Source organism: Felis catus, chromosome B2 (genome assembly GCF_018350175.1).
Source record: "Felis catus isolate Fca126 chromosome B2, F.catus_Fca126_mat1.0, whole genome shotgun sequence".
Taxonomy (NCBI): Eukaryota; Metazoa; Chordata; class Mammalia; order Carnivora; family Felidae; genus Felis; species Felis catus.
Window position 1 is genome coordinate 141227799 of NC_058372.1, and position 23114 is coordinate 141250912.

The 23114-nt window shown below is 50.5% G+C and overlaps 1 protein-coding gene and 2 long non-coding RNA genes across 15 annotated transcripts in view; 2 read left to right on the top strand and 1 right to left on the bottom strand.

Annotated features, from left to right (window-relative positions):
- LOC109500119 (SH3 domain-containing protein C23A1.17-like) overlaps positions 1-23114 on the bottom strand; it is a 47218-nt gene that overhangs the window by 20208 nt on the left and 3896 nt on the right. For 3 of the 13 annotated variants that reach the window (XR_006598435.1, XR_006598433.1, XR_006598431.1), the window contains exon 2: positions 18186-18283. The exons of 2 other annotated variants lie outside the window; for them this stretch is intronic. Coding sequence is in view for 3 of the 11 variants with exons in the window: in XM_023254524.2 (XP_023110292.2) it covers positions 5951-6056; positions 11852-12070 (325 nt within the window). In the remaining 8 variants the exon portion in view is untranslated. Of the gene's footprint in view, positions 1-489; positions 624-5950; positions 6057-11851; positions 15084-18185; positions 18284-19879; positions 21099-22672; positions 22856-23114 lie in introns of those variants that run through there. 8 more of the 13 variants (XM_023254524.2, XM_045058286.1, XR_006598440.1 and 5 more) reach the window with 5 other exon arrangements.
- Positions 3070-3726, top strand: LOC123385596. Its single transcript, XR_006598444.1, has 2 exons — positions 3070-3170; positions 3350-3726. It is a non-coding gene; the product is annotated as an uncharacterized LOC123385596 (long non-coding RNA).
- Positions 3838-11863, top strand: LOC123385595. Its single transcript, XR_006598443.1, has 3 exons — positions 3838-5726; positions 6758-6825; positions 8371-11863. It is a non-coding gene; the product is annotated as an uncharacterized LOC123385595 (long non-coding RNA).

Here is a 23114-nt window from a genome sequence, read left to right on the forward strand (position 1 = left end):
CGCCTCACGCCTCACACGGGACCGTGACAGAGAGCGCGGGCCTTTTTTAGCAACTAAGCACAGGCTTGTGTCACAGTAGCCCAGCGATAGGGACGGGGTCTCTCTCCGGCAGAGCCTGCTCTCGGTGGGACGTGGTGCTCAGCAGCTGGGGGACCTCACGCGTTAACTCCATGCCCATCAGCCACATGAGTCTTGGCTTTCTCCTCGGCCACGAGGGGATGGCGGAAGAGCCGCCCACGTCTCGGCGAGGTGGTGTGGGTGCAGGAGATGGCATATGGCTAACCTGCTTGGCACGGTGTGTGGAACACAGAAACCTTGAGCGGTAGCCCAGGGCAAGGCCAACACCACCTTCAAGGCCGTCCGCGTCACTGGGGCAGGGCCGGGCAGGATACCGGCATCACTGAGCACGTGAGTGTGAGTGCGTGTGTGCAGAGGGCCACAATCCCGCCCGCATATCTGAGCCACGCTACAGCAGGTGCATGGACCCACCGAGCCCCGAGGCCCCAGATCCTTTCCTTCGGAGTCGCAGATGTTCGACAGCCCGCGTCAGCTACTCAGCCCTCAGTCTGGGCTCCGTATTGTAATTCTGTCTTCGGTCTGGCAGATCTTGGCGTGGACCACTGATCCCGCGGGCTGGAGGCTGGGCCTCTGGAAGGCCAGGCTGCAGGTGGTGGAGGGCATCCGCTGGGAATTCGAGGTACAGCCACGTTACGGGGGAGGTGGGTGCACCGGGGAGGAGTGTAACCTTATAATTTTGCTGCCCCTCGAAAGAAAACTTTACATTTTAAATTAACAGCATGTCCACTGCCAGTATTTGTGGTTACTACCTGTAACGTAAATCTCTTTTAGAGATGTGTGAGAACAGCATACATAATGAAATATCAACATGTAACTTGATTTAAAGTGGCTTTTCATTAATATAACAAATGAAGTGTACCAAAATTTGAAAGTATATTCCTTTGGGCCTAATTAAAACACTGAACAAAATACATGTATATGTATATTTTAAATGAAGACGTTCAGCAACCAGAATTAGCTACAGAAATTAATTCAACTTGAAAAGTGCACCGTGAGTACATTGTTATTATTAACGTAGCCAATCCTCTTTCCTGAGATATCTCAAATAATGGGCATCTGATTTAGTGCCTGCAAGGGGTGACAGACAAGTGGGCTTTGCTTTAAAAATACCGTAGTATTTTTAATACACGGTGGCTTATCCCATGGGTGTTTTAACTGTGCTGCCTTTTGGTCGGAGGAGAATTTTCTGGGCACCTGTGACGGCGTCAAGAGAGCTGGGATCTCCTCCGACTGAGGAGAGCTTCCTTGGCCCAACTTCTGTGCACAAAGGGCAGTGGCCTCTGTCTTGGGAGGCTGTGGCCAGAGCTCAGGAAGGAACAGGCTCTCTTTCAATGGGCAATAGCCCTGACAGGCACCCAAGCTGGCATCCAGGAATGGGTCCCTGCGGCTGGCCTCAAGACACACAGAAAGGACTAGAGACTAACCATGAGAAGGCAGGAGCCGGGGATGAAGGAGAGGCAGAAGCAGAAAAGCAATGTGGTTCCACCGCTGAACCAAGGGCAGGGAGTGAATGCATTTGCCATGACCCTCATCCCCTACTCTTCGGTGGCAGTAAACTAAAGGTGCACCGGAAACCCAGCAGAGGGGCCCCAGGCTCAAGGTGGGGCTCCAGGGGTCGGCACTCCAGGCTTGGGCAGCGAGTGGCTCCCTGCCGACAATTTTGGCCGGTGACAGAAGATACCCCAGAGGTCGGGGGACTGACAGAGAAACCTCCTTGCCCATGCACGTGACCCCTCAGCCATCTGGGACAGCGCCTTGTTTCTAGGGCTATGGAGCAGGACTTCTTACCATGACTCTCTGGGATGTGGATGGGCCTTAGGCTTGGCAGGAAATCTCTCCAGGCCCAGCAAGGCCCCAAGGACCAGGAGATCCCATCTGGGGACCGGAGAAGTGTGTGTGTGTTAGCACACATGTGTGAGGATGAAACTACAGAAAGATGGGCTTTCTCCAAACAGTGACCACATCTGTGCTGGCTGAGTGGTGACCTAGAACTCCAGTGGCGGGCGAGCCGTGTCACCCTTCTGTTCCTTTACGTCTACGTGGAGACATCGGTGGTTCCTGTCCTCCTAGGACTGATGTGAGGATTGGATTAAATACTGCATACAAAGTATTATTCTTCAGAGCGCTAAGTACTTCATAATCATTCATCACAATCCTGGTTTTTCTGTACGTTACTGGCTCATATTCCAGTCCCTGGGGGAGAGGAATGAAGCACCATAACAATAACTGATACTTGTACAGCAATATATAATTGACACATTACTTTTGTGTCCCTGATCTCTGTTAAACGTGCAATGACACAGGCCAGGCCCTGGGTTGTTCTTCCTCCCTTCCCGGAAGAAACAGGCTCTCAGGGTACAGACTTGCCCAGCACTACATAGCCCAGTGCTTCCAATCTGAGTATCTGTCTTGGAACCCTGGGGATGAGGGAGGAAGCCCCCCCTCATGGACTCCAGAGAAAGCTCCGTAGAACCTTCTAGAACTTCCCTGACTTCCCTTAACAGGCTGGGGAAGAAGAAACTAAGCCAGGTGGGGCAGGTGCAGACAGCAAGGCTCAGCCTGACCAGGACCATCTCCTGAAAACACTTCCATTTGGTCAACAACTGGCTTTAATTCCACAGTTGCCACACCTGATTCCAGGGAGGAGGGAGGACCCAAGCCCCCAGGTCAAACGTTTCCATTTCTAGGTGACTTGTTGGAAGATGGGTGGCTTCTACCAACAGCTCTTAAATATTAACATATCCCATTGGACGCATATTAACAGGCACATCGTAAAGATTTCCGGGTTCGTGGGACTTTGGAGACCTCTGGTTGTCATGCACGGCCTTCTGCATTTGAAGATGCTGTGTCGTTCCCCGTGAGCACCAGCCCAGGTGAAAACAGGCTGGGCCCGAGAAGAGGCCTTGCAGGGTGTGGTCAGCAGAGCTCACGCACCTGTCTGGCTGCTATTGCTTTATTCAACCAGCACACGTGTTCTCCACGAAGAGGCCCAGAGAGCTTCCCTCTCCTGCCTGGCAGTCATCTCGGCTCCCAGATCAGCAGCGCTCAGCAACACCCTGTACCTCCAGGAGCACCTTCTCCCAGGAGTCCAGGTCTGGGGATGGGTGCTGATGGGAAGCGGGGGAAGCAAACGGGACGGGAATCTGCCTGTCGGAAGAAGATGTGAGGAGAAGCCGAGGTGGAAAATGTTGACTGGGCCTCTTCTGTCCTGAAAGGCAGTGGCCTGATCCCAGCCTTCAAAGGCCGGGAGGGACACAGGCTTCCATTCCAGGAGGGGAGGTAGACTGTTCCAGTGCGTGCACAGAACCTCCCTGGGTAAGAGCTTCAGAAGCAGCTCACTGCTCCCCAAGAGGTGACGGAGACCAAAGGTAGAAGTGGACTTCGAGAGCTCCTGGATGCGTTCAGCAACTGAAGACAGGAGGTTCTGAAGGGAAGAGGACTGGAAGCGATGTGTTGGCTTCTAAACCGCTGGGGTAAAGGCCAGGTGGCCCAGGTCCAGCAGGGGCCTCCAACCACTTGCTGGTTCCCGACAGTGGGGGGGTCTTGCGGCCCTTTGCCTTAGCATTTGCTGGTTCCTTGCCTAGAACACCCTTCCTCTTGCTTTTGGCCTCTAAGATTCAACCTTCATTGAATATTGGGTGGATTTGAGTGGTGTTTATTTATTTTTTTTTTAATTTTTCTAAAATGTTTGTTTATTTTTGAGAGACAGAGAACAAGCAGGGGAAGGGCAGAGAGAGGGAGACACAGAATCTGAAGCAGACTGCAGGCTCTGAGCTGTCAGTGCTGAGCCTGATGTGGGGCTGGAACTCACGAACCACTAGATCGTGACCTGAGCTTAACTCAGGTGCTTAACCGACTGAGCCACCCAGGTGCCCCTTGAGTGTATTTCAAGAAGAGGATTGGCAGGATGTGGATCAGGCTGAATTTGGTGTTGAGAGAGCAAGGAAGAGAAAGATGTCAACACAAGAAAAAAATTATTTTTAATGTTTATAATTTATTTTTGAGAGAGAGAGAGAAAGGCAGAGAATCCCAAGCAGGCCCTAGGCTGTCACCGCAGAACCTGATGCAGGGCTCGAACCAATGAACCGTGAGATCATGACCTGAGCCAAAATAAAGAGTGGAGGCCTAACCGACTGAGCCACCTAGCCATCCCAGGGCAAGTGTTTTCAATGTTGAAGTGCTTGGGGGGTGTAGCTTTTGCAAGTAGTGGGGACATCGGAAAGGAGAGTGAGTCCCTGAACAGGGAGATGCTCTCCTTCCTTTTCAACAGGGTGAACTTCCTGTCAGCAGTATAGCCATGGAAGACAGATGAAGCCACCAGCAAAGAACACTTCGAAGACTCGGGCCTGAGGTGGTAACGTGGAAGTCATTCAGGGTGCTGGTGGCAAGAACTGGGCTTAAGGGGAACACACTCAGGCTGGGGGAGGCAAACGCAGGCCAGGTTGGTGGGGGCAGCCCGCAGGAAGTGGGCATAGACCAGGCACCCTGGCCTCTAGCAATTTTAACATGGTCACATCAACTCGCTTTCTTTACTGCTCTGGAAGGTAACCCAGAGCTTCAGGATTCAAAATCTTATGCCACTGCTCAAATATAACAACAACAAAAAACATTCTTTAGCACTTGGAACTTTCTAGTTGATGGCTCTACCGAGAGCCCGGGCAGGAGTGGAGCTGGGACGTACAGGACCCTGCCAGATAGGAGGGTGGGGTGGGTGGCTCCCCCAGCCTTCAGTTACCAGAAGAATTCTGCCAAGAACTGAGGCTCCAGGCTACCGCCCTCCTCTGCCTTGGGCCGCAGTCCGCACACAGGCCCCCTGGACCGTCATTAACCCTGGAGTCCTGGCCGCCTTGAGTGGGGGTTACAGGCCGCTCCTGAGCAGGGCAGAAGGTGGCAGAGGGAGTAAAATGCCTCCTTCCAGGGGTATAAAAGCAGGCGGGGGCTTCCCATGACCGGGAGAGGAGGAGGGAGGCGGAGAGCCAGGAGGCCCTCTCCCCGCCCCCCCCCCCCCCCCCCCCACTCCGGGGAGCTCTACAGGGGAAAAGAGGGACCCGGGAGAGGGGATGCTGGGCAAGGCCTCAAGTCGCTGCGGTGGGTGGCGTTGGGACGACAGACGCAGGCTGCCGCGGCCCCTCTCGCAGGTTTGGGGTCCGTCGGCCTCAGCCCCCCTTCGAGGTGGGGTAAGTGCTGCCCGGGCCCAGGCCGAGCAGGGCGGGTGCCCGCGGCCCAGGACGCGCGCCCAGGTCGCCTGCGGGTGAGGCGGAGGCAGAAGCAGGCTGCGAGCACACGGACTCGTCCCCTCGAGGGTGCCCTCCCTGGGGCCCACGCAGGACTCCGACCTCTGCCCGCGACAGCGTGGACGGGTTCGGCGGCCCTAAACCACCCAAACCTCCACCGGCCAGCGAAGCATTTGATGCTCCCTCAGGCGACAAAAGACCCCCCAGGCGCGCGGCTCCGGGTACAGCGCCCCCCAGAGCCAAGGCCCTGAGGCTGGCCGCGAGCGCCTCCGCACCAAGGTCAACGACGGCCCGGCTGTCTGGCGCCTCCCTTTCCTCCTCCCGAGCGCTCAGCTCCATAGGGACTGGGCCGCAGGACCCACACCGTCTCCGATCCGGGTTCCCCACGGCTCGGGGAGCCCAGGCACCACCCGGGTACGTGTGCGTCGGGGATACTTCGGGTCACGCACAGATTCGGGGCGGCCCGGGACCAATCACTCAACCACTGGGCGAGCAGCAGGAAGAATGCGCGTTTCAAACCAGCACCGCCCGGCCCGACCTTGCCGCCCTGGCTGGAAATTGGGCGGCGCTGGGTCCACAGGCTTGTGCCCTCTCCTTGGCGCTTTGGTACCCCCTGTGACAGTCACGTCCCAGCCCACCTGCTGACGGGCGCCAGGCCCTAGATCCACTTGGTGCAGGCTGAGTAATGATGCTCGGGGTGGAGGGGCACGCAGAGGTGTGAGAATTCCATGTCAGCCTGCGGTCCTAATTGGAAGTGGATGTTAAAGATGAGAAATTCAGTTTTGTAAAGTGAAATGTCATGGATTTAGAATCTCAAACCCACCCCTAGCCTTTGGTATTTGACTATCTTTATCCTTGGCAGTGTGTGATTTCCCATGTTTCAAAGAAAGAACTTTAAAGGTTCATAAAGCTCCAAAGATTTCAAATAGCTCTTTTAAAAGCACTTTGATGGTTTAAATGCAGACACATGCATTACATATCTCTTAAATTACACAGGGTTTTAAATCTAAGGGAAAATGTCTTAGACAAGATGGATTAGGGTTTTGTCTTGTGCAGGTAGTTTTTTAAATAGCGTTGGTAACATTCAGGTTGGTAGGGGGAAGAAAAGAGAAAGGGGGCGTCGGGGAAGGATGCTCAGACTTCCCGCCACCTGGTCCCACGGAGGCTCTCAGAGCAGGGTGAAGACACATCCCTGGGGGCCTTCATGTTCCTCCCAGGCCAAGGCAGGGACACGGCCATCCATACTGGGCTCCTGAAAGGCTGTGGGTGAGCTCCTCCAGGGAGGCATGTGTGCCTCCTCATGCCTTGTCCACCCAGATCAGTGGTGAATGAATGAATGAATGAATGAGACAAAGAACAAATGGATGTAGCCATCATATCTCCATTCTTGCTACATTTGCAGCTTGCAAATGGCCTAAAGTGGTTGATCGTTTCAATCTTCCCAGGTCAGGCCTTCAAGAAACTACTAGCAACCAGAGGCCCTAACCCAGGAGGGAAGGCAGTTTGGCATATGGTGAGCTCAGTCTTTGGAGTCAAGCTGCACGGACTTGAATTCTTGCTCTGTCACTTATTATATGGGTTATCTCTTTAATCTTCAGTGTCCTCGCCTATTAAAATGAGATCACAGTGGTCCTTTCGTCACTTGGGTGGCTGTGAGGGTTAACCTAGATACGCGTAAAGCCTACAGCAAAGGGCTTGGCCCACAGGCGCCTTTAAGACTACATCGCGCCGGGTGATGGTGGTGATGGTGGTAATGGCACTACTCATGGCTATATACTAATGATGATGGCGGTGATGCCAGTCGTTCCGCAGGCTCTCTCACCCGCACAGCTATGGCAGCTGGTAGTCCTGCAGGATGGTAGGATTAGCGCTCCCCTCCTCCCAGGCCTGAGAGCTCCATCTGTTGATGAAGTGGATGGTGCAGAAAGGCAGACTCTCCCACCCTGCGTGGGCACAGGGAACTTTGCTGGGGTTTCTACAGCTGCCAAGGAGTCCTTGAACAGCCTTGGCCTTGGGCATGTGCAATGATGGAAGAAAAGATGAGAGTTCTTTGAACTATTTCCTAAAGCAATAAACTTGGCAATGCCATTTCCTTAGAACTGAGGGCTTTTGGAAGAGAACTTCCAGGGGTCCCAAGCCTTCCAGAGAGGCAAAAGTATTGGTGAGCAGGTCCTGTGGATGGACCCTGTCTGTCCAGACAACTTCCCCTCTCCAGCACTCCCCTGCAGCCCTTTGCACAGAGAGAAAAGTCCCTTTGAGCACACCTCACCCCTCCCCAGGAGTCCTCGGTCACTCTTCCATACCCCTGACTTGACAAGATACCTGTTCTTATTTGGTTTGTGTACTTGCTCTAGATTTGTTCATGCATCTGGCTCCTGTGCCCCCCCTTCCAGCTGGGATTATAAGGCTCTGGAGGGCAGGATCCCCGATTTGCTTCCTCAAATGTCTCACAAAGCCCTTAGTAGATACCAGAGGGGTGCCCCACATTCAGCATCCTCCCTGTGCCTAGCACCACGAATTACACATCCTGGGCATTGGCTAATGCCAGTGAATAGACAGATAGCTGGGGACAGAGGTGAGGGTGCATGTTACTTACGTTCTCAAGGCAAGCTCTGCTCTTGACCTTCCTGACTCAGGTGGCCCCAAACGCTGTGTGCTCAGGGCCATAGTTACATCTAGATGGGACCATCAGAGGCCACCACGTGAGGTCCCTCTGGAGGTGAGCCACCCAGCCACTCCAAACATATGTCTCATGTTGTGAACAGCCTAAGAGCTCCTGGAGAATTTGCCTCCTCTCGCTCATTAAGAAACTCTTTGTGATTTTTAAGCCATCGGTATTATGAGATTTTTAAAAACGAATTCCTCATCCAGGCAATTCTCATTCCAAACTCAGAAACGCTCCAAATCTCAAAACCCTCCCCATCAGAACGTGCGGTTAAAAGTGCTAACCCTTGATTTTACCAGGTGATCCATTGTGGGTTTGGGGCTGCCGGGGTGGGGACTGAGCTAGAAAATCCCAACAGACCACCACCATCACCCTAATCTCTCTCCATTACAGAAACGGATGGCAAGACGGGGATTACTGTGCCTATAAATCAGTGTTGTGTTCTGGATAATCTAATACATTTTTCAAGTGTTGTTCTCGCCGTTTGGCATGCACGGAACTGCTCGGTTGGCACAAAGTTTGCAATCAATCTCTCCTGCCTGCTCCCCACGCGGCCTCGCCACCTCCTCGAACCTTCCTAATATTTTATACATAAACCGGTTTGGATTCACGGGGCATTCCAGCTAGTAAATGCTCTGAAGATTCATCTTTATGGACTAGCAGCCCAGCCTTGTAGCGTCTCAGCTTCTCAAGATGAAAAGGAATTTTATTTGGTGTGTTATGCCACGCGGGGAATGGCTGCTGGCGGGTTGCTAGGTTCTATTATTATCGTGTGTGTTCTTCTCCCGGGAGGATGAGGCAAGGCCTCACGGGTGGGGCCCTCAGAAAACTGACAATCCTTATTTCCCCTCTTCTTCCCAGACCCTCCCGACAGTGTGTCAGGGCCCCGAGAGGCTCCCCAGGACCCCAGGGAACGGGGGTGGCGAGTTTTGAGCGATCCAAGTGCATGTCTCCGCTAGCCTGCATCCCTGCACTGGGGGAAGAGGGACGGGGGATCCACTAGATTAAGACAACTGTTGGGGGGAGGGGAACAGCCCCACCAAAGGGAAAGAAGATAGTGCAGTTTCATTTGCTTTAAAGCACAGCCTCGTAATAAATGTGCACAGCAAATGTGCTGAGCAAACACCTCGGCGTTCATCAATATGCGGGGCCTGTTTATTGCCTCATAAACTTGGAAGCAAGTGATATTGTCTCTTAAATCAATGGCTGTGTGGACAGCCTTGGCGCTCCAGGAGAACAGGACATCCAGGCCACGCGGCGCTTAAATTAATGGCTAGAGCAGTGACTGAAAGGTGCTTAGTCACTGCTGGGGGATTAGGAGCCATTTCCAAGGAGGCAGAGCATCCTTAGTACGTATCTATGCCAGGATGACAGGCCAGGGCACCTGGCATGCTGTGGGGGTCTCCTCACCCGTGAGCTGTGCTACAGAAGGCACAGAAGGGGGGCCAATGCCCCAACCCTGGGGGAGGGGAGAGGGTCTGTTTGTCTGCCTCTCTAGGCTGTGGGTCCTCGAGAGCTGGTCTGGGTCCCTCCATTCTGGACCCCCAGCACCTGCATCAGGCCCCAGCTGGAGTAAATACTGGAAGAGGGTGGGAGGGGAGGAAGGCAGGCAGCCAAGTTAAGAAAGGAGACCATGGGAAGCCTGCAATGAGGCTAAGTAGAGATGATGAGTGGCCTTGCCACGCTGGGAGGCACCGCTTCCGAGGCAGGATGGGGACCAAGACACCTGCCACCGAAGGGGGCTTTCGTGTCTATGAAGCACTGGCCCAGTTGAGAGATGTTCATCGGGCCCTGATGAAGGGCCAGTGCAGGGGGCATCTTCAAGCAGAGCCAGACTCCCTGTGGTGCCCTGAATGGTGATACCCCAAAAGATAGATGTCCACGTCCTAATCTCTGGCCCCTGTGAATGTGATCTTATTTGGGGAAAAAAGGGTCTTTGCATATATAATTAAGGATCTTGAGAAGATTCTCCTGAATTATCTGGGTGGGCCCTAAACCCAAAGACAGGTGTCCCTATGGGAGAGAGGCCGAGGTAGGTCTGAGACAAGACGGGAGATGGAGAACAGAGGAGACAGAGGCGGAGTGATGTGGGGACAAGCCACGGAACACCAGGGATTGTCAGCAGACACCATAAATTAGGAGAGGGACGAACAGATTCCTGCCCCCAGTCCCGAACCTTGATTTCAGACTTCTGGCCTCCAAACCATGAGAGAATACATTTCTGTTATTTTAAGCCACCATGGATATGGTAATTAGGGATAGCAGCCACAGAGGCGAAAGTGTGCCTCCTCCCCAAACTTGGGCTCAGAAAGGCACGTTGTCTTCTGGGCAGGTGCTCCTGCATTCTTGGGGACAACAGGTTCTGGCCAGGAGTGCTTGAACCCACGGGGACGGCCCGGCCTAGCAGAGTGCTGGAAAAACTCAGCGACCCTGCTTTCCTTCCTTGGTCTCAGCAAGTGCTCTTATAGCACCATCCAAAGCACAGGAGGCCTTTTATGCCTGCATTTGTTAACCCATTCAGGTGCTCCAAGACTCCTGCCAGGTAAAAGTCTCAAAGCAGCAACCACCCCTGGAATTTTACTGAGGTCACAATGAGCCTTGGGGACATGGAACAGGAGCCTGTGATGCCAGGCATGTGGCTTGTACCTGGGCCGTATATGTTGCCTCGGGTGGTTTCCTTGTCTAGACCCCAGTCACTTTCAAGTTCCATGTTTATTCTCACCGCCACCCGAGGTAGTTGCATCTGGACTTTTCTCCTTGGTTTTCCCTTCATAGCCCCCCACCACGGACCCAATCCCTTTCACCTGGGAAGAGTGGGCAGCCTCTAAGCCCAAGAAAAGTCATAATTCAGTCATTTTGCAAGTTGGTGAATTGATTGACCAATTCAATCAATGGTGGAAGTTTATAGGGAGGAAGTTCCCTTGGATAAATTAAAGAAGGTGCCATGGGCAAAAATCTGGTCTTCTCTCAAGAGCCTCCTATGACCTTGATAATTTTCAGTGTGGTTTAAACTGTCTACCTTAAAGGATCAGAAGTCCCAAAGCATTCACGCCCAAAGTCCTTCCTCTCACAAGGGGCTCACGGGAGACTGTTATGGGCTCCAGAATGACAATTTATTAATCTACAGTGAGAAACAGGCTCAACTATGTGACATTGCCAATATTCAAATGCTTTCGAACTACAGGAGTGGCAATTTCATATGATCCAACATTAATACCACCATGGGGATCTGAAATACTCAGATCTGTATGCCCACAATTGTCCCCTGCAGGCCCCCTATGTGGGAAGCCCAATTATAATCAAAGAGGTACTTGGTGAGCAATGAACCGGAGCAAGGATTCTGGGGCTCGATGGTGAGAAACAAAAAAGCAGGCCCTGGCAGCTGTCAGCTGGGAGCCGGCCTGGTACTCACAGCTAGGCCATGGTGTTCTTTTGTTGAACAAACACAATTTCACTGAACACCAACATCGAACAAGGTCACTCTGTGACCGGGATGGGGAGAGACAAAAACAAGGCCACTCCTGTAATCATGTCTGAACACAGACAAAAAAACTCAAGCATACTGTTTAAACCACAAAATGACCGCCTGTGCCTCCTTCCCACCTGGTGTGAATGACAGCCACTTTGCCAATTACAGCCCCAGCCTCACTCATTCATCCACCTCCTAGATAAAATTAGTGATGCCCAGTCCTACCCAATTTCAACGTTCTGATACCCCATCCAAAGCGACAGCCTCCAACATCACCTAGTGCGAGCTGAAATCCTATAAAATGGTCCCTCCGCCACCTCCTTACCAAGATACCCCAAGATTCCCCGTAGTGTGCAGTCTCCCTGGAGGCAACAAGTACCAAGAAACCCAACTTTGTTCAACTACCTGTGTGTTCCTGGCGTCTTTGGAGAGTGGGCATTGATCATGGCGTGAGATTTTGCCAACCAGACCTATCCAACTCTGCATCAAGGATAGGCCCACCACGACCACCACGACCACCATAATCACTTTGACCATTATTATGACCACCATCACCATCACCATAATCACTTCCACCATTATTATGACCACCATCACCATCACCATAATCACTACCACCATCATCACCACCCCAGTCACCACCACCACCCTGCTAAGTGATTGGTATACATTTTATCATTTTATCCTTCTTCAACTCTGTAGGGTAATTATAATTATCTCCATTTTCCCAGGTAAAGCTATTGTGACTCAGAGAGACTCAGAGAGACTCAAGATCACACAGCTAGGAAATGGCAGAGCAGGGGTTTGAAACCCAGTCAGCCAGGGATACTCTACTGATTCTCACAATGCAGAATACTGCAGTGCTCGGCCCAGAGGTATCCTGTGACCTCCTCAGTCTCCCCTGTGCCCCCCAGCTCCTCCTCCTGAACTTGGATATGAGCTGCCAGCAGCTGCTTTCGTCACTCTCCCTGTGCAATCCTAGCTGACCCCCATCTGACTAGCCCACTGTTATGTTTCTTTAAGGTGGTTGTGCACACGTTTGCTGTGGTCTCTTCTCCTTTTTTAAGTAGGCTCCACGCCCAACGTGGGGCTTGAACTCACGACCCTGAGATCAAGAGTCAGATGCTCTACCAACTAAGCCACCCAGGCACCCCTGCTCTGGTCTCTTCTGTGTGGATTTCATAGTTTAGCTTTTACAGGGAGATCCTATTTCCTTCTTATCCAAGCTCCTGAATCTATCTCCCTGTTGCCTCCATGTGCCAAACGCAGTGAACACATAAATTCTTTCCAGAGCCAAGAATAGAAACTAAGATTTATGAGTCCCCATCTATTACTGTAACCAGCAGGATCACTTACTCCCCATATCCTTTATTTCATGACCATATTTTTCTTCATAAATGGCACCTTTTTAAGATGTTACATAAAGAGGCCCAATTCAAAGTTTTAAATTCAAATTATTTGGGCTATCTGAGAACATACTAGGCATCTGAACTACGGATGGAAAATACCCTTTTTACATGCTTGAATAAGTCCAAAACAGCTTAAAGGATTTCTTCAATTTAAAAAAAAAATAATTCACTTCTGGACTGAGGAAAAAAATATGATAAATTTCTACATAAAGGCAATGCCTTGAGAGAGAAATAGCTTAGGTGGCTGTGAAAATCAAGGGCTTTGTAGGGAATGCAACCCAGTCTACAAGCAAAGCTTCCTCGGGCTCATAATGTAGATGTCAAGGGTGTTTTCCAGAGGACCGGGCTCAGGTGGATTTAGGGGCTATCTGAATTCTGAGATTTCTTCTTCAGTTGTGTTAGTTACAGAGGGGGGTTAAAGACCCACCCGGGACAAAGACTAGAAGCTGTAATTGGTCTTACCATACAGTGTTGTAAGTTCTTTTTGATGCTATTGAATGTGAAACAGGGACTTCTTAGGACAAGAGGAGTCTCAACTTGGCACAATTCACAGGCCTTGCAGCAAACCCCCACACGCCACGGGGAATCCCCCCTTATCTTTCTGGCAAGGTGTTCTGTGGTCCAGAAGCAGCTTCCCAAAATCTGCAAAAGACCCTTCTCTTGCGCTGATGGCGGCCGGCTTACACAGCACCATGCGCAGAGCACTTCCCGGGCCCAGCCACGAAACCGCAGCCCAGCGTTTGCTGTCTGCGGCCCTGGCGGGTCTGCCGTGGTACCGCGCCCCAGCCACGCTGCCCAGAGAGGGACCCTGCTCTCCAGGCTCTGGGGCCCCTCCGGGCTCACAGAGGGGTCACTCTGCCTGCAAACTACCACACAGCAAGGGATGCCATGCCTTTGTCTTTCTTGAGAAAAACCTTGAAACTATACTGGAGGCCTCCGGAATAGTGTGAGTACCCAGTGACTTTGTTTTCCTTAATGCATCATTTCTAAAAGAGAAAAAAGAATTGTAAAGACTCCATAGAAACTTGCCTCATCTACTTTGCTCCCAGACAACCCCCTCCCATGCAACAAAACACAAAAACAAACAACAAAACCCAACAACCCCATCTCCCTAAAGACCTTGGCAGCTGCCAGCAAAGGAGGACAGACATGCTGTCCATGGATGTCCAAGAGGTGACATTCTGTTGTTTTAGTTTTAATATCTCACAATGGTGATGGCAGCCAGAAACAAGAGCATTCCAAGGCTCCCTGTCTTAACGCCTCCTGCTTGGCCCTGTGGTGCATGGGATTAGTGTCACCCCTGCTATGGGGTCCAGTACCCCCATAGAGTGGCAGATCGTCAGCAAGGATCTGCATTTTCTACAAACTGTCAGACCCTCCAAGCCCTGGGCTGGTGAGTGCAGGCGGGTCCCTCCACCCGGTGCACCCCGCACCTACCTGCACCCTGCAGCCTCTGGCTCCGCCTTGCCCCCTAAGCACCTCCCCTCCAGCCCAGCCCCTGCTGGCCTATAGCAGACTCATCCCAGCAGGTAGGAGGAGCCCTGGGGGGGGGGGGGCATCTGCTACCACCCCCTTCCACCCCTGCCCCAGGCTTAGGGGCTCCTCTCTGCAGGCACCAGCAGCACCCTTTGAACATCCGGCCATCCGGAGTGGCAGGGCCAAGACAACACAGCCGCAGCAGCATCAGAAATACATGGATTTTTGGTACAGCCACGAGCCCCATCCAATTAAAAATAATCACTGGCATGTTCCAAGTCTTTATTCCTGCCAAGTGAGTTGACTGCCGCTCGCACAGAACAATGCTGTTTGTCAAACATGACCTCATTTTCAGAACTGACCAGAGAAGTTTTGAAGCACAACCTTCCCCCATTACTAGAAGGTCTAGAGGTTTTCCAGGGTGATCTTACTCCACAGTTAGGCCTCTTTCCTTGTCTGGGGACTGGAGCTGTGGGAGTTTAGGTTTTAAGTTCTCTATTTAGGGTTAGTGAAACAGGCCAAGCTGCTGAAGAAGAGACAGGCAGGGGGAGAGAGAGAGATGGCATGTGTAATTCCTGCCTGGGAAGTATTTGGAAACTGCTGGTGGGGTGGGGGTGGGGGGCCGATGCTGTAGCCATTAGAAATTACAGAGCAGGGGTGCTTGGGTGGCTCAGTCGGTTCAGCATCTAACTCTTGGTTTCAGATCAGGGCATGATCTCACGGCTTTGTGGGTTCCAGCCCTGCATCAGGCTCTGAACTGGCAGTGCGGAGCCTCCTTGGGATTCTCTCTCTCTCACCCTCTCTCTCTGCCCCCCCCCCCCCGACTTGCACTGTATCTGTCTCCCTCAAACTAAATACATAAACTTAAAAAAATAGGGGCACCTGGGTGGCTCAGTTAAGTGTCCGACTTCTGCTCAGGTCATGATCCCACAGTCTGTGAGTTCAAGCCAGCATTGGGCTCTGTGCTGACAGCTCAGAGCCTGGAGCCTGCTTCAGATTTTCTCTCTCTCTCTCTCTCTCTCTCAAAAATAAACATTAAAAAAAATTTAAAGTAAATAAAAATAAATATAGTACTTGTGTATAATTTGAAAAAATTTAAAAAAGAGAGAAATTACAGAGCAAACCATGAACGCATATCTCTTACCATTACATACAAGATGAAAGACAAAATAGGAGGGAAGTAAGTCAAGTACATGCCCCAAGAGGACCCATTATGTATATCCAAGAGACCAGTCCCTTGGTGGAAGCAGTAAATGGAAGGGAAAAGACAGGGACTGATATCAGACTAACCTGAGTTTCAATCCTGGCTCTGCCACTTAGGAGTTGTGTGACCTTAGGCAAGTTACTTAACTTTTCTGAAGGCCAGTTGAATCATCTCTAAAATCTGGCTATTCATACCTTCCTTCAGAAACTCAATGGCATTATCATTTATAAAACCTCTCTAGCAGGAGGTAAATACTACCACCTAGCTTCAGAGTAGGTGGGGGCGCCTGAGTGGCTCAGTTGGTTAAGCATCTGACCTCAGCTCAGGTCATGATCTCCCAGTTCATGAGTTCAAGCCCCACATCAGGGTCTGAGCTGACAGCTTGGAGCCTGGAAACTGCTTCCGATTCTGTGTCTCCCTCTCTCTCTGTGCCCCTCCCCTGCTAGTGCTGTCTCTCTCTGTATCTCAAAAATGAATAAATGTTAAAAAAGATTTTTTTTAAATAAGAGTAGGTAAATATTGGCAAATAGTACGTATTGATGAACAACTTTCTGCAACTTTTGGCAATCTTCCTAAGGTCTCCGTGCACAAGTCTGGAAGTTTATCAAGAGTCTATAGTTAACTTTTTCCATTCTGGTTGAGGATAACAGAAAAAGAAATTATATAAAAAAAAAGAAAGAAAGAAAGAAGAAAGAAAGAAAGAGAAATACACTGAGAAATCCCACCTTTCTTCCTAGAGATATTCTTTATGTTTCCAGACTTTTCAAACATTTTTTACCCCCAAATATCTGATACAGAGGTGCCAGATGGGAGGGGGTGGGGAGTAATCTGTATGTTGACCCAGGACACTGAGCTGTAGGTCCCTGACATCAAATTAACCATTATTTTGTCATATGGCACTCTTCCAAAATAACTTTTTCTAGAAAGTAACCCAATTATTTCTGACTTATATTTGCAATTCCATTGTTCTGCACCTTCACCAGAACTAGATATGGTCAGTCTTTTCAATTTAGCCATTCTTTTTGTTTTGGGTTTTTTTGTTGTTTTTTGGTTTTTTTTGAGAGAGCAAGAATGAGAGTTCGAGTGAGTGTGAGTGGGGAAGAAGGAACAGGGAGAGAATCCCAAGCAGGCTCCACAGTCAGTGCAGAGCCTGACATGGGGATTGATCTCTGGACCCTGAGATCAGCCCAACCGACTGAACCACCCAGGTGCCCCTAATTTAGCCATTTTAGTAGGTGTGTAGTGGTATCAAGGTTTTCATTTATATTTCCCTAGTGATGAATTTTTTCAGCATCTTTCCTGTGTATCTTCTTTGGCGTTTTCTGACAATTTGGCAAATTGTCTGTTCAGATCTTCTGTCTAGTTTTTAATTGTGTTGTTTATTTTCTTTGTTGTGGAGTTTTGAGAGTTAAAAAAAAAATACAATCTGGGTATAAGTCCTTTATCAGATAGGTATTGTTCAAATATTTTCTCCCAGTCTTGGTGTGACTTTTTCATTCTATTTTCTTTTGAAGAGCAAAAGTTTTTCATCTTGACAAAATCAAATTTATCACCTTGATTCCCTCTTATGCGAGTCCTGCATTTGGTGTTGTAGCTAAGAAATCTTTGCCTAAACCAAAGTCACAAAACTTTTTCCTATGTTTTCTTCTACAAGTTTTACAGTGTTCTTCTATACGCATTGAGGTGTGTGGTCCATTTTAAGATAAACTTTGTATACGGTGTGAGGTTTGGATGGAAGTTCATGTTTTGCAGATGGATATCCAGGTGTCCCAGCATCATTTATTGAAAAGACCATCCTTTCCCCCCATTGAGATGCCTTTGCACCTTTGCTGAAAATCAACTGACCATCTATGTGTGGGTCTATTCTGGAGAGCATCTCGATTTTCACCATATAGTCCTGTATTGAAATTCTCAGCTGCCACGATGCCCAGACAGGATCCTCTCTCACTCCACGAGTGCTGCTCACTGGTGGGTCCCCACCACAGGCAGCACTGACGGCTCTTCTACAGCCTCGAAGCTTCTTGAGCCTCGCCCTAGTGGGGCTGGCTGCAGAAGCATGCACAGATCTCCCAGAGGTCGGGGAGGGGGGCCCACCACATTCTCCAAGAGTGCACACCCCCCTCTGGAACATAGTACTGGGTACCCAAGAGGCTCTGAAGCCCTGGCCAAGCTGGAGGACCCAGGGCTCCCCCACATCCTCTCACCCTTCACCCTAGCACACGACCTCCCCCCTCGTCTTCTCTTCATTCCAGTCATCTCCAGGCCGGAGAACCTTCAAGAGAATATTGATTAGAAGTCCTGTCTGCCTTACAAAAACACGGGAGGTTAACTCCTCCGGCAGAGCCCGTCTTGGCCGCCTGTCTTCTTGCAGCTGCCTGGGGAAGGCTGTACTGAGAGAGAGGAACATCAGAGGAATCGCTCACTTATTTCCCCAGCAGTTAGGAATTAGATGAAGTCATAACCAGGTCTACACTTGGCAGAGCACCTGGACACAATAGTATGCTTAACGAAATGATTAAATGTCTCCGCAGCGGAGCCCCATTTCATTTATGTAACTTTTATTGACCTGTAATGAAGGTCTGCCAAAATACTAGCACAGCATGGAGGGGCACAAGCGAGGCATCCACCAGCAGGCAGGGTCTAGACTGACCTTGTGGTCCCTCCTCCTTCCCTAAGCTGGAGAACTCCTGCCATTGTCCTCAGTCTTTCATCCACATCTCCTGTAGACAACTGAATGGGTACCCCGAACTGGAAAAAATCACAATAAAAATGTTACCCTTTTCAAAGTAAACTGGCTCTGGCCAGGCAGGAATGCAGAGGGCTGTGTCCTTAACTTTCCCACCTCTCTCAAGGAGGAGGCACTGCCTTCAGGACATTCAGGTGGCTGAAAACCATGTGGTGAGTATCCAGAGACATCCCTCAAGGTGGCCCACCAAAAAGAAATTCTTAAAAGGGTGAGTTTTAATGGTAAGATTCATTTGAGGAGCTCATCCATCCTATCCTTTCTGCAAGGTCCACAAAGCACCTTATCACGTTAAGGGCTTTGAGAAGCCCTTCTGCAAATTCACCCAGAAATTTCCTAAACTTACGTTAAGAACACCTTTTTTCCCCCCGCCAAACATCTGTTAACACCAGGGAACTTGGTTGAGAAATGATGTTCCCCCCCAAATGCCAGAAGATGTTCTGATAAAAAGTGTCTGTCGCTTTATTCTATTCAGCTTAGGATCAGTGAAGGGTGAAGACAATGAGGAATTTGGGGTTTCCCCGGGCTCCCTGCCTGCTTCTCTCTGGCACCCAGCTTGGGATGTGGGAAAGAAGCGATGACATCTTCCTGCCACACTGGTATGTGTGTGTTTGGGGAGCGGGGGAGGGGAGGGATTGCAGAATCCCCAGCCAGAGCTCTGCCACTGACTAGTTGATTAAGACTGCCTGAAACGCCTAGATCAGAAGAGTCCACCTCCCCAAAGTTAGCACGTATTGACCTCTGATGACACAGTCCGTTCCTAGCACATAGTTGTCTCTTCTTTCCTCTCGTGCTAGCTTGCCACAGATTTATTTTCTCCAAATATCACAACTGAATTAAAAACATTTTTTCTCCCCCCCGCCCCCCCAACACTTCTGTACCACATCCCTCCCCTTCTCCAAAGTCACCTCTGGGACTAGAGGACCAGCTGCGGAAAACTCCCAATCTGTCTAAGGGGTGTCAGCCACTTTTAAGTGGCTACCCCTCCTCAGCTTAGTGCCTCCGCCGCCACGAACGAACGTGGAATTAGATTAAGCGCCGGCTGTCCCCCTGTCCCCGTGAAAAGCTCTCCGCACAGTCAGGCAGCGGAGAAACCACCGAGTCAGCAGCTCAGACTCCTCCCCCACCCCCGTCTCCCTCGGCTCCGGGCACTGGGTTGTCATCTGGAGCGAGTGCACTCATTCTAATTCTTTATGCCTTGTTATTCTGTCAATTTCTTAATCTATTTATGCTGACTTTATTTTTAGTGTGCCTATTGTGACAGCAAATCCTGAAATTGCCTTGGTTGTTTTCTGAAAATGGCCGTTACCAAACCATAATGCAGACCCCGACTAAAATAATGTGAGCCCCAGGCGGTTTCTGGCGCCCACAGCAGCTGTCTACTTTTAGAGCTGCATATCAATTCTCCCCTCGGAGGGGCTGGCCCGGGAGGCGGCTAGGAAAGCAACGTGGTGTCGTATTTAGATGAGCGTCTCTGGGTCTCGCTGAAAATGCTCGCTGCCTCCCCTTTTGGAGAATTTCTTCAAACATTAATAAATTCCCTCCCCTCTCCCTATCTTTTGTTGGCAAACTATAAAAAATGCAAATGATCCAGAAACCAATTAATTTTTAGAAGGTTGCAGCTGTTTTGCTGTATTCACAAGACATGGTGGGCACATTTAGGGTGTGTGTCTGCGAAAGCACACACATGTGGAAGGCATCCGACCGCTCATCACAGACGCATCAGATCTCCAGATATGAGCCATCATTCAGCCTCGTCAATGCCAACACATGCGTTTCAAAGCGCATTCCACTCCCAGAGAATCAGGAGTTGCTAAGGGGCACACAGAGGCCAGAAGGCGGCCACAAGATGGATACCCAGTCACAATAATGCTTCACCTCCTGGGACCAAGGAAACACTCTCTCTTCTGGTGGTTCTCCAAATGTCAAAATAGTATCCCTGGAGGAGAACGCCGTCAATATTCTTCTGCCTCCCGTTACATCACCCCGTGGCGGCCACGGCCCACCTAGCAGCCACTGCCCATCTCTCGTCTCACTTTGCTGGGAGCGGTTGGATTTGGTTGAGGTAGAGAGATAGGGGTTCCATTTTGTCAACCTCCCAAGGCACCACCGTGCTTGATCTAAGCACAACACTGTGATCCCACGATGCTCGGAGACCGGGCATGTGACCCAGTTGTAGCCAATGAGACGCAGGGCAAGCCTGCTGATGGGCTTTTGGAGGCTCCTGATGTCAAGCTACTCTGGCGAAGTCAAGTAAGGAAAATGCCGTTGTGCACGTCTGCCGCCTTCCTGTCCCAAAGAACACTTCTGTGTGCTGATGTGATGGCCGTGGCTTGCTGGTGTCTCATGACCACGAGGTGGAAGGCCTAGGATGGTGGAGCGGAAGCCGTCCAGCACCTGTGCCCATCCTGGGCCAGCAGATCTCCGGACTCCTGGCCGTGTGAGATAATTACCTCTCTTCATTGCTCAGCTACTGTTTGTCAGGTGCTTTGTTACTTGTGGGCAAAAGCATTCCTGATTGATACAAGGCTCTCCGGGTCGGAAGAGACGTACGGCTATGTCATCTAGAATCACTGCCACGGGCTGCTTGGCTTCCTGCTCTGATACGTCCATGGGGTGATCTTCTAAATTGTGCTCCACAAGCAAAGAAGAGAACCTGTGCTCTCCTGGAGCACCCGGGCTGCACCGGCACCTCTGCTGGGAAGTCTTCCTCCTGTGAGGAGAGAACCCACTCCCCTGGCGTTCTGGAGAGAGTGGCGCCGGAGAGAGAGGCATGGGCGCTGCTCCCACAAGCGATGCTGGGGCAGGGGCTGAGCCCCCCTGTGAAGAGCAGAGGGATGTCAGGCTTATTGAGCTATAATTCACATACCACACAACTCACCCCTTTAAATGCACAATTCAGTGTTTTTTTAGTTTATTCATAGATGTGTGCACCCATCGCAAGCCAATTTTAGACCATTTTCATCACTTGCAAAGAAACCCTGTGCCCTTTAGCTATTGCTCCTCTGCTCACCAATCCCCTTCCCTGCCCCCGCCCTGAGCAACCACTAATCTTTCTGTCTCTAGAGAGTCCCCTATTCTGGACATTTCATAAAACGGAATCACATAGTACGTGGTCTTTGTGACTGGCTTCTTTCACTCAACGTAATGTTTTCAAGGTTCATCTACATTACAACATGTATTAGTACTTCATTTCTTTTTATGGCCAAAAAATATTCCATTGCGTAGATATTCGGCCTTGTTATTTTTTGGTAATTACATTCTATAACGTCATCACAATCATTGAATTAGCAAATACCGCACCATTGCTGCTAGGGGAAATACAGGGTTAGGTTTCCGAAAGCCACTGGTCAGAACATTTTCCTCAATCAACACACAACCTTGGGGCGCCTGGTGGTTCGGTCGGTTAAGCGTCCAACTTCGGCTCAGGTCATGATTTCACGGTTTGTGAGTTCAAGCCCCATGTCGGGCGCTGTGCTGACAGCTCGGAGCCTGGAGCCTGCTTCAGATTCTGTGTCTCCCTCTTCTCTGTCCCTCCCACGATTTCTCTCTCTCTCTCTCTTACACACAAAAAAATAAATACATAAAAATTAAAAATTAAAAAAAAACCCACAACCTTGATGTACATGTATTTCTGCTTAAAGACACAGTATTTAATATATATTATTGGTTTGTTAACATTGAATTCACAGTCAACAGCACTATAACTCCTATGTGAATGAGTGGGGATGGGGATGGGGGAAGGAGAGCTGCCTGAGAGAACTCTTAGGATTAGACACACCTGTATCAACCCAAAATTGGCCCTAACTAGGATGATCAAGTGCCCTGGTCCTTGGAAACCCCTCAGGGTTTCCCAGGAGGTGGGACTTTCAGGGCTACAACCAGAGAGTCTGGGCAAACTGGGATGGTCGATTCACCCCACCTGCTTCCCTAGGTCTGTGCATCCACAGATTTGACTCCTACCCTTTGGAGTGACACAAAGATGATCCTCTCTTTCGTGAGAAGACCCTTCCATTGTTTGAAGACACGTCTTGTTTTCTCCCAAGTTTTCTCAGACTTGACATCCTTAGTTTCTTGGACCTTCTTCACACTGGGCAGAGTGATAGGGGTCACTGGCTGATGACAGAGTTCTCTTCTTCTGGCCTCATTGGCCAGACTGCACTTCCCACCCTCTCTTGAAGGTCGGTGTAGCCCTGGGATGAATATGAGCGCAGGCCATGTGGTCATTTCCAGACCTGGCTTTCACAAACCTTCCACTCACAGGCCCCACGTTCCTTCAGCACGAAGGGAGGCACCCACCCCGCTGCTGGAGGAGGGCTGCTCCCCACTTAGAAGCATCACTTAGTGAGCAAGTAATAGGCTGTTGTGTTCCGTCTCTATGGCAAGCGCCTTACCTGCCACTGCGGTGAGCCTCACTTTGATTCGCATGCTTTCAAGCTCCTGCATTACCATCTCCCTCTCTGCACACGTTCCTGCCTGTCTGGACTCTTTTCACAGGGGGCACCCCAAATCTGTCCATGTGTGATCCGTCTGTCTAGGGCAAAGGTTGATGCTCTCCCTCTTCCGATCACCCATATCTAGGGGCACAGAGTGAAATTACATAAGCTTTTTTGGAGGGGAGCCCACCCTGTGGCTGACCTCTGTTTAACTTGCTATCGAACATTTCCTCCCCATACCACTTCGAGACACTGGGGGCGCAACGATCAGCTTAACCATTAAATTCACCCATCATCATGACTTAGCGAGATATTCTGGATGCTATTGTGCTCACTGGTGCATTTACTCCTCCTGTCCCCCAGTGCCCCACCCCCCTGTTATAACCAGGGTAGCTGTGGT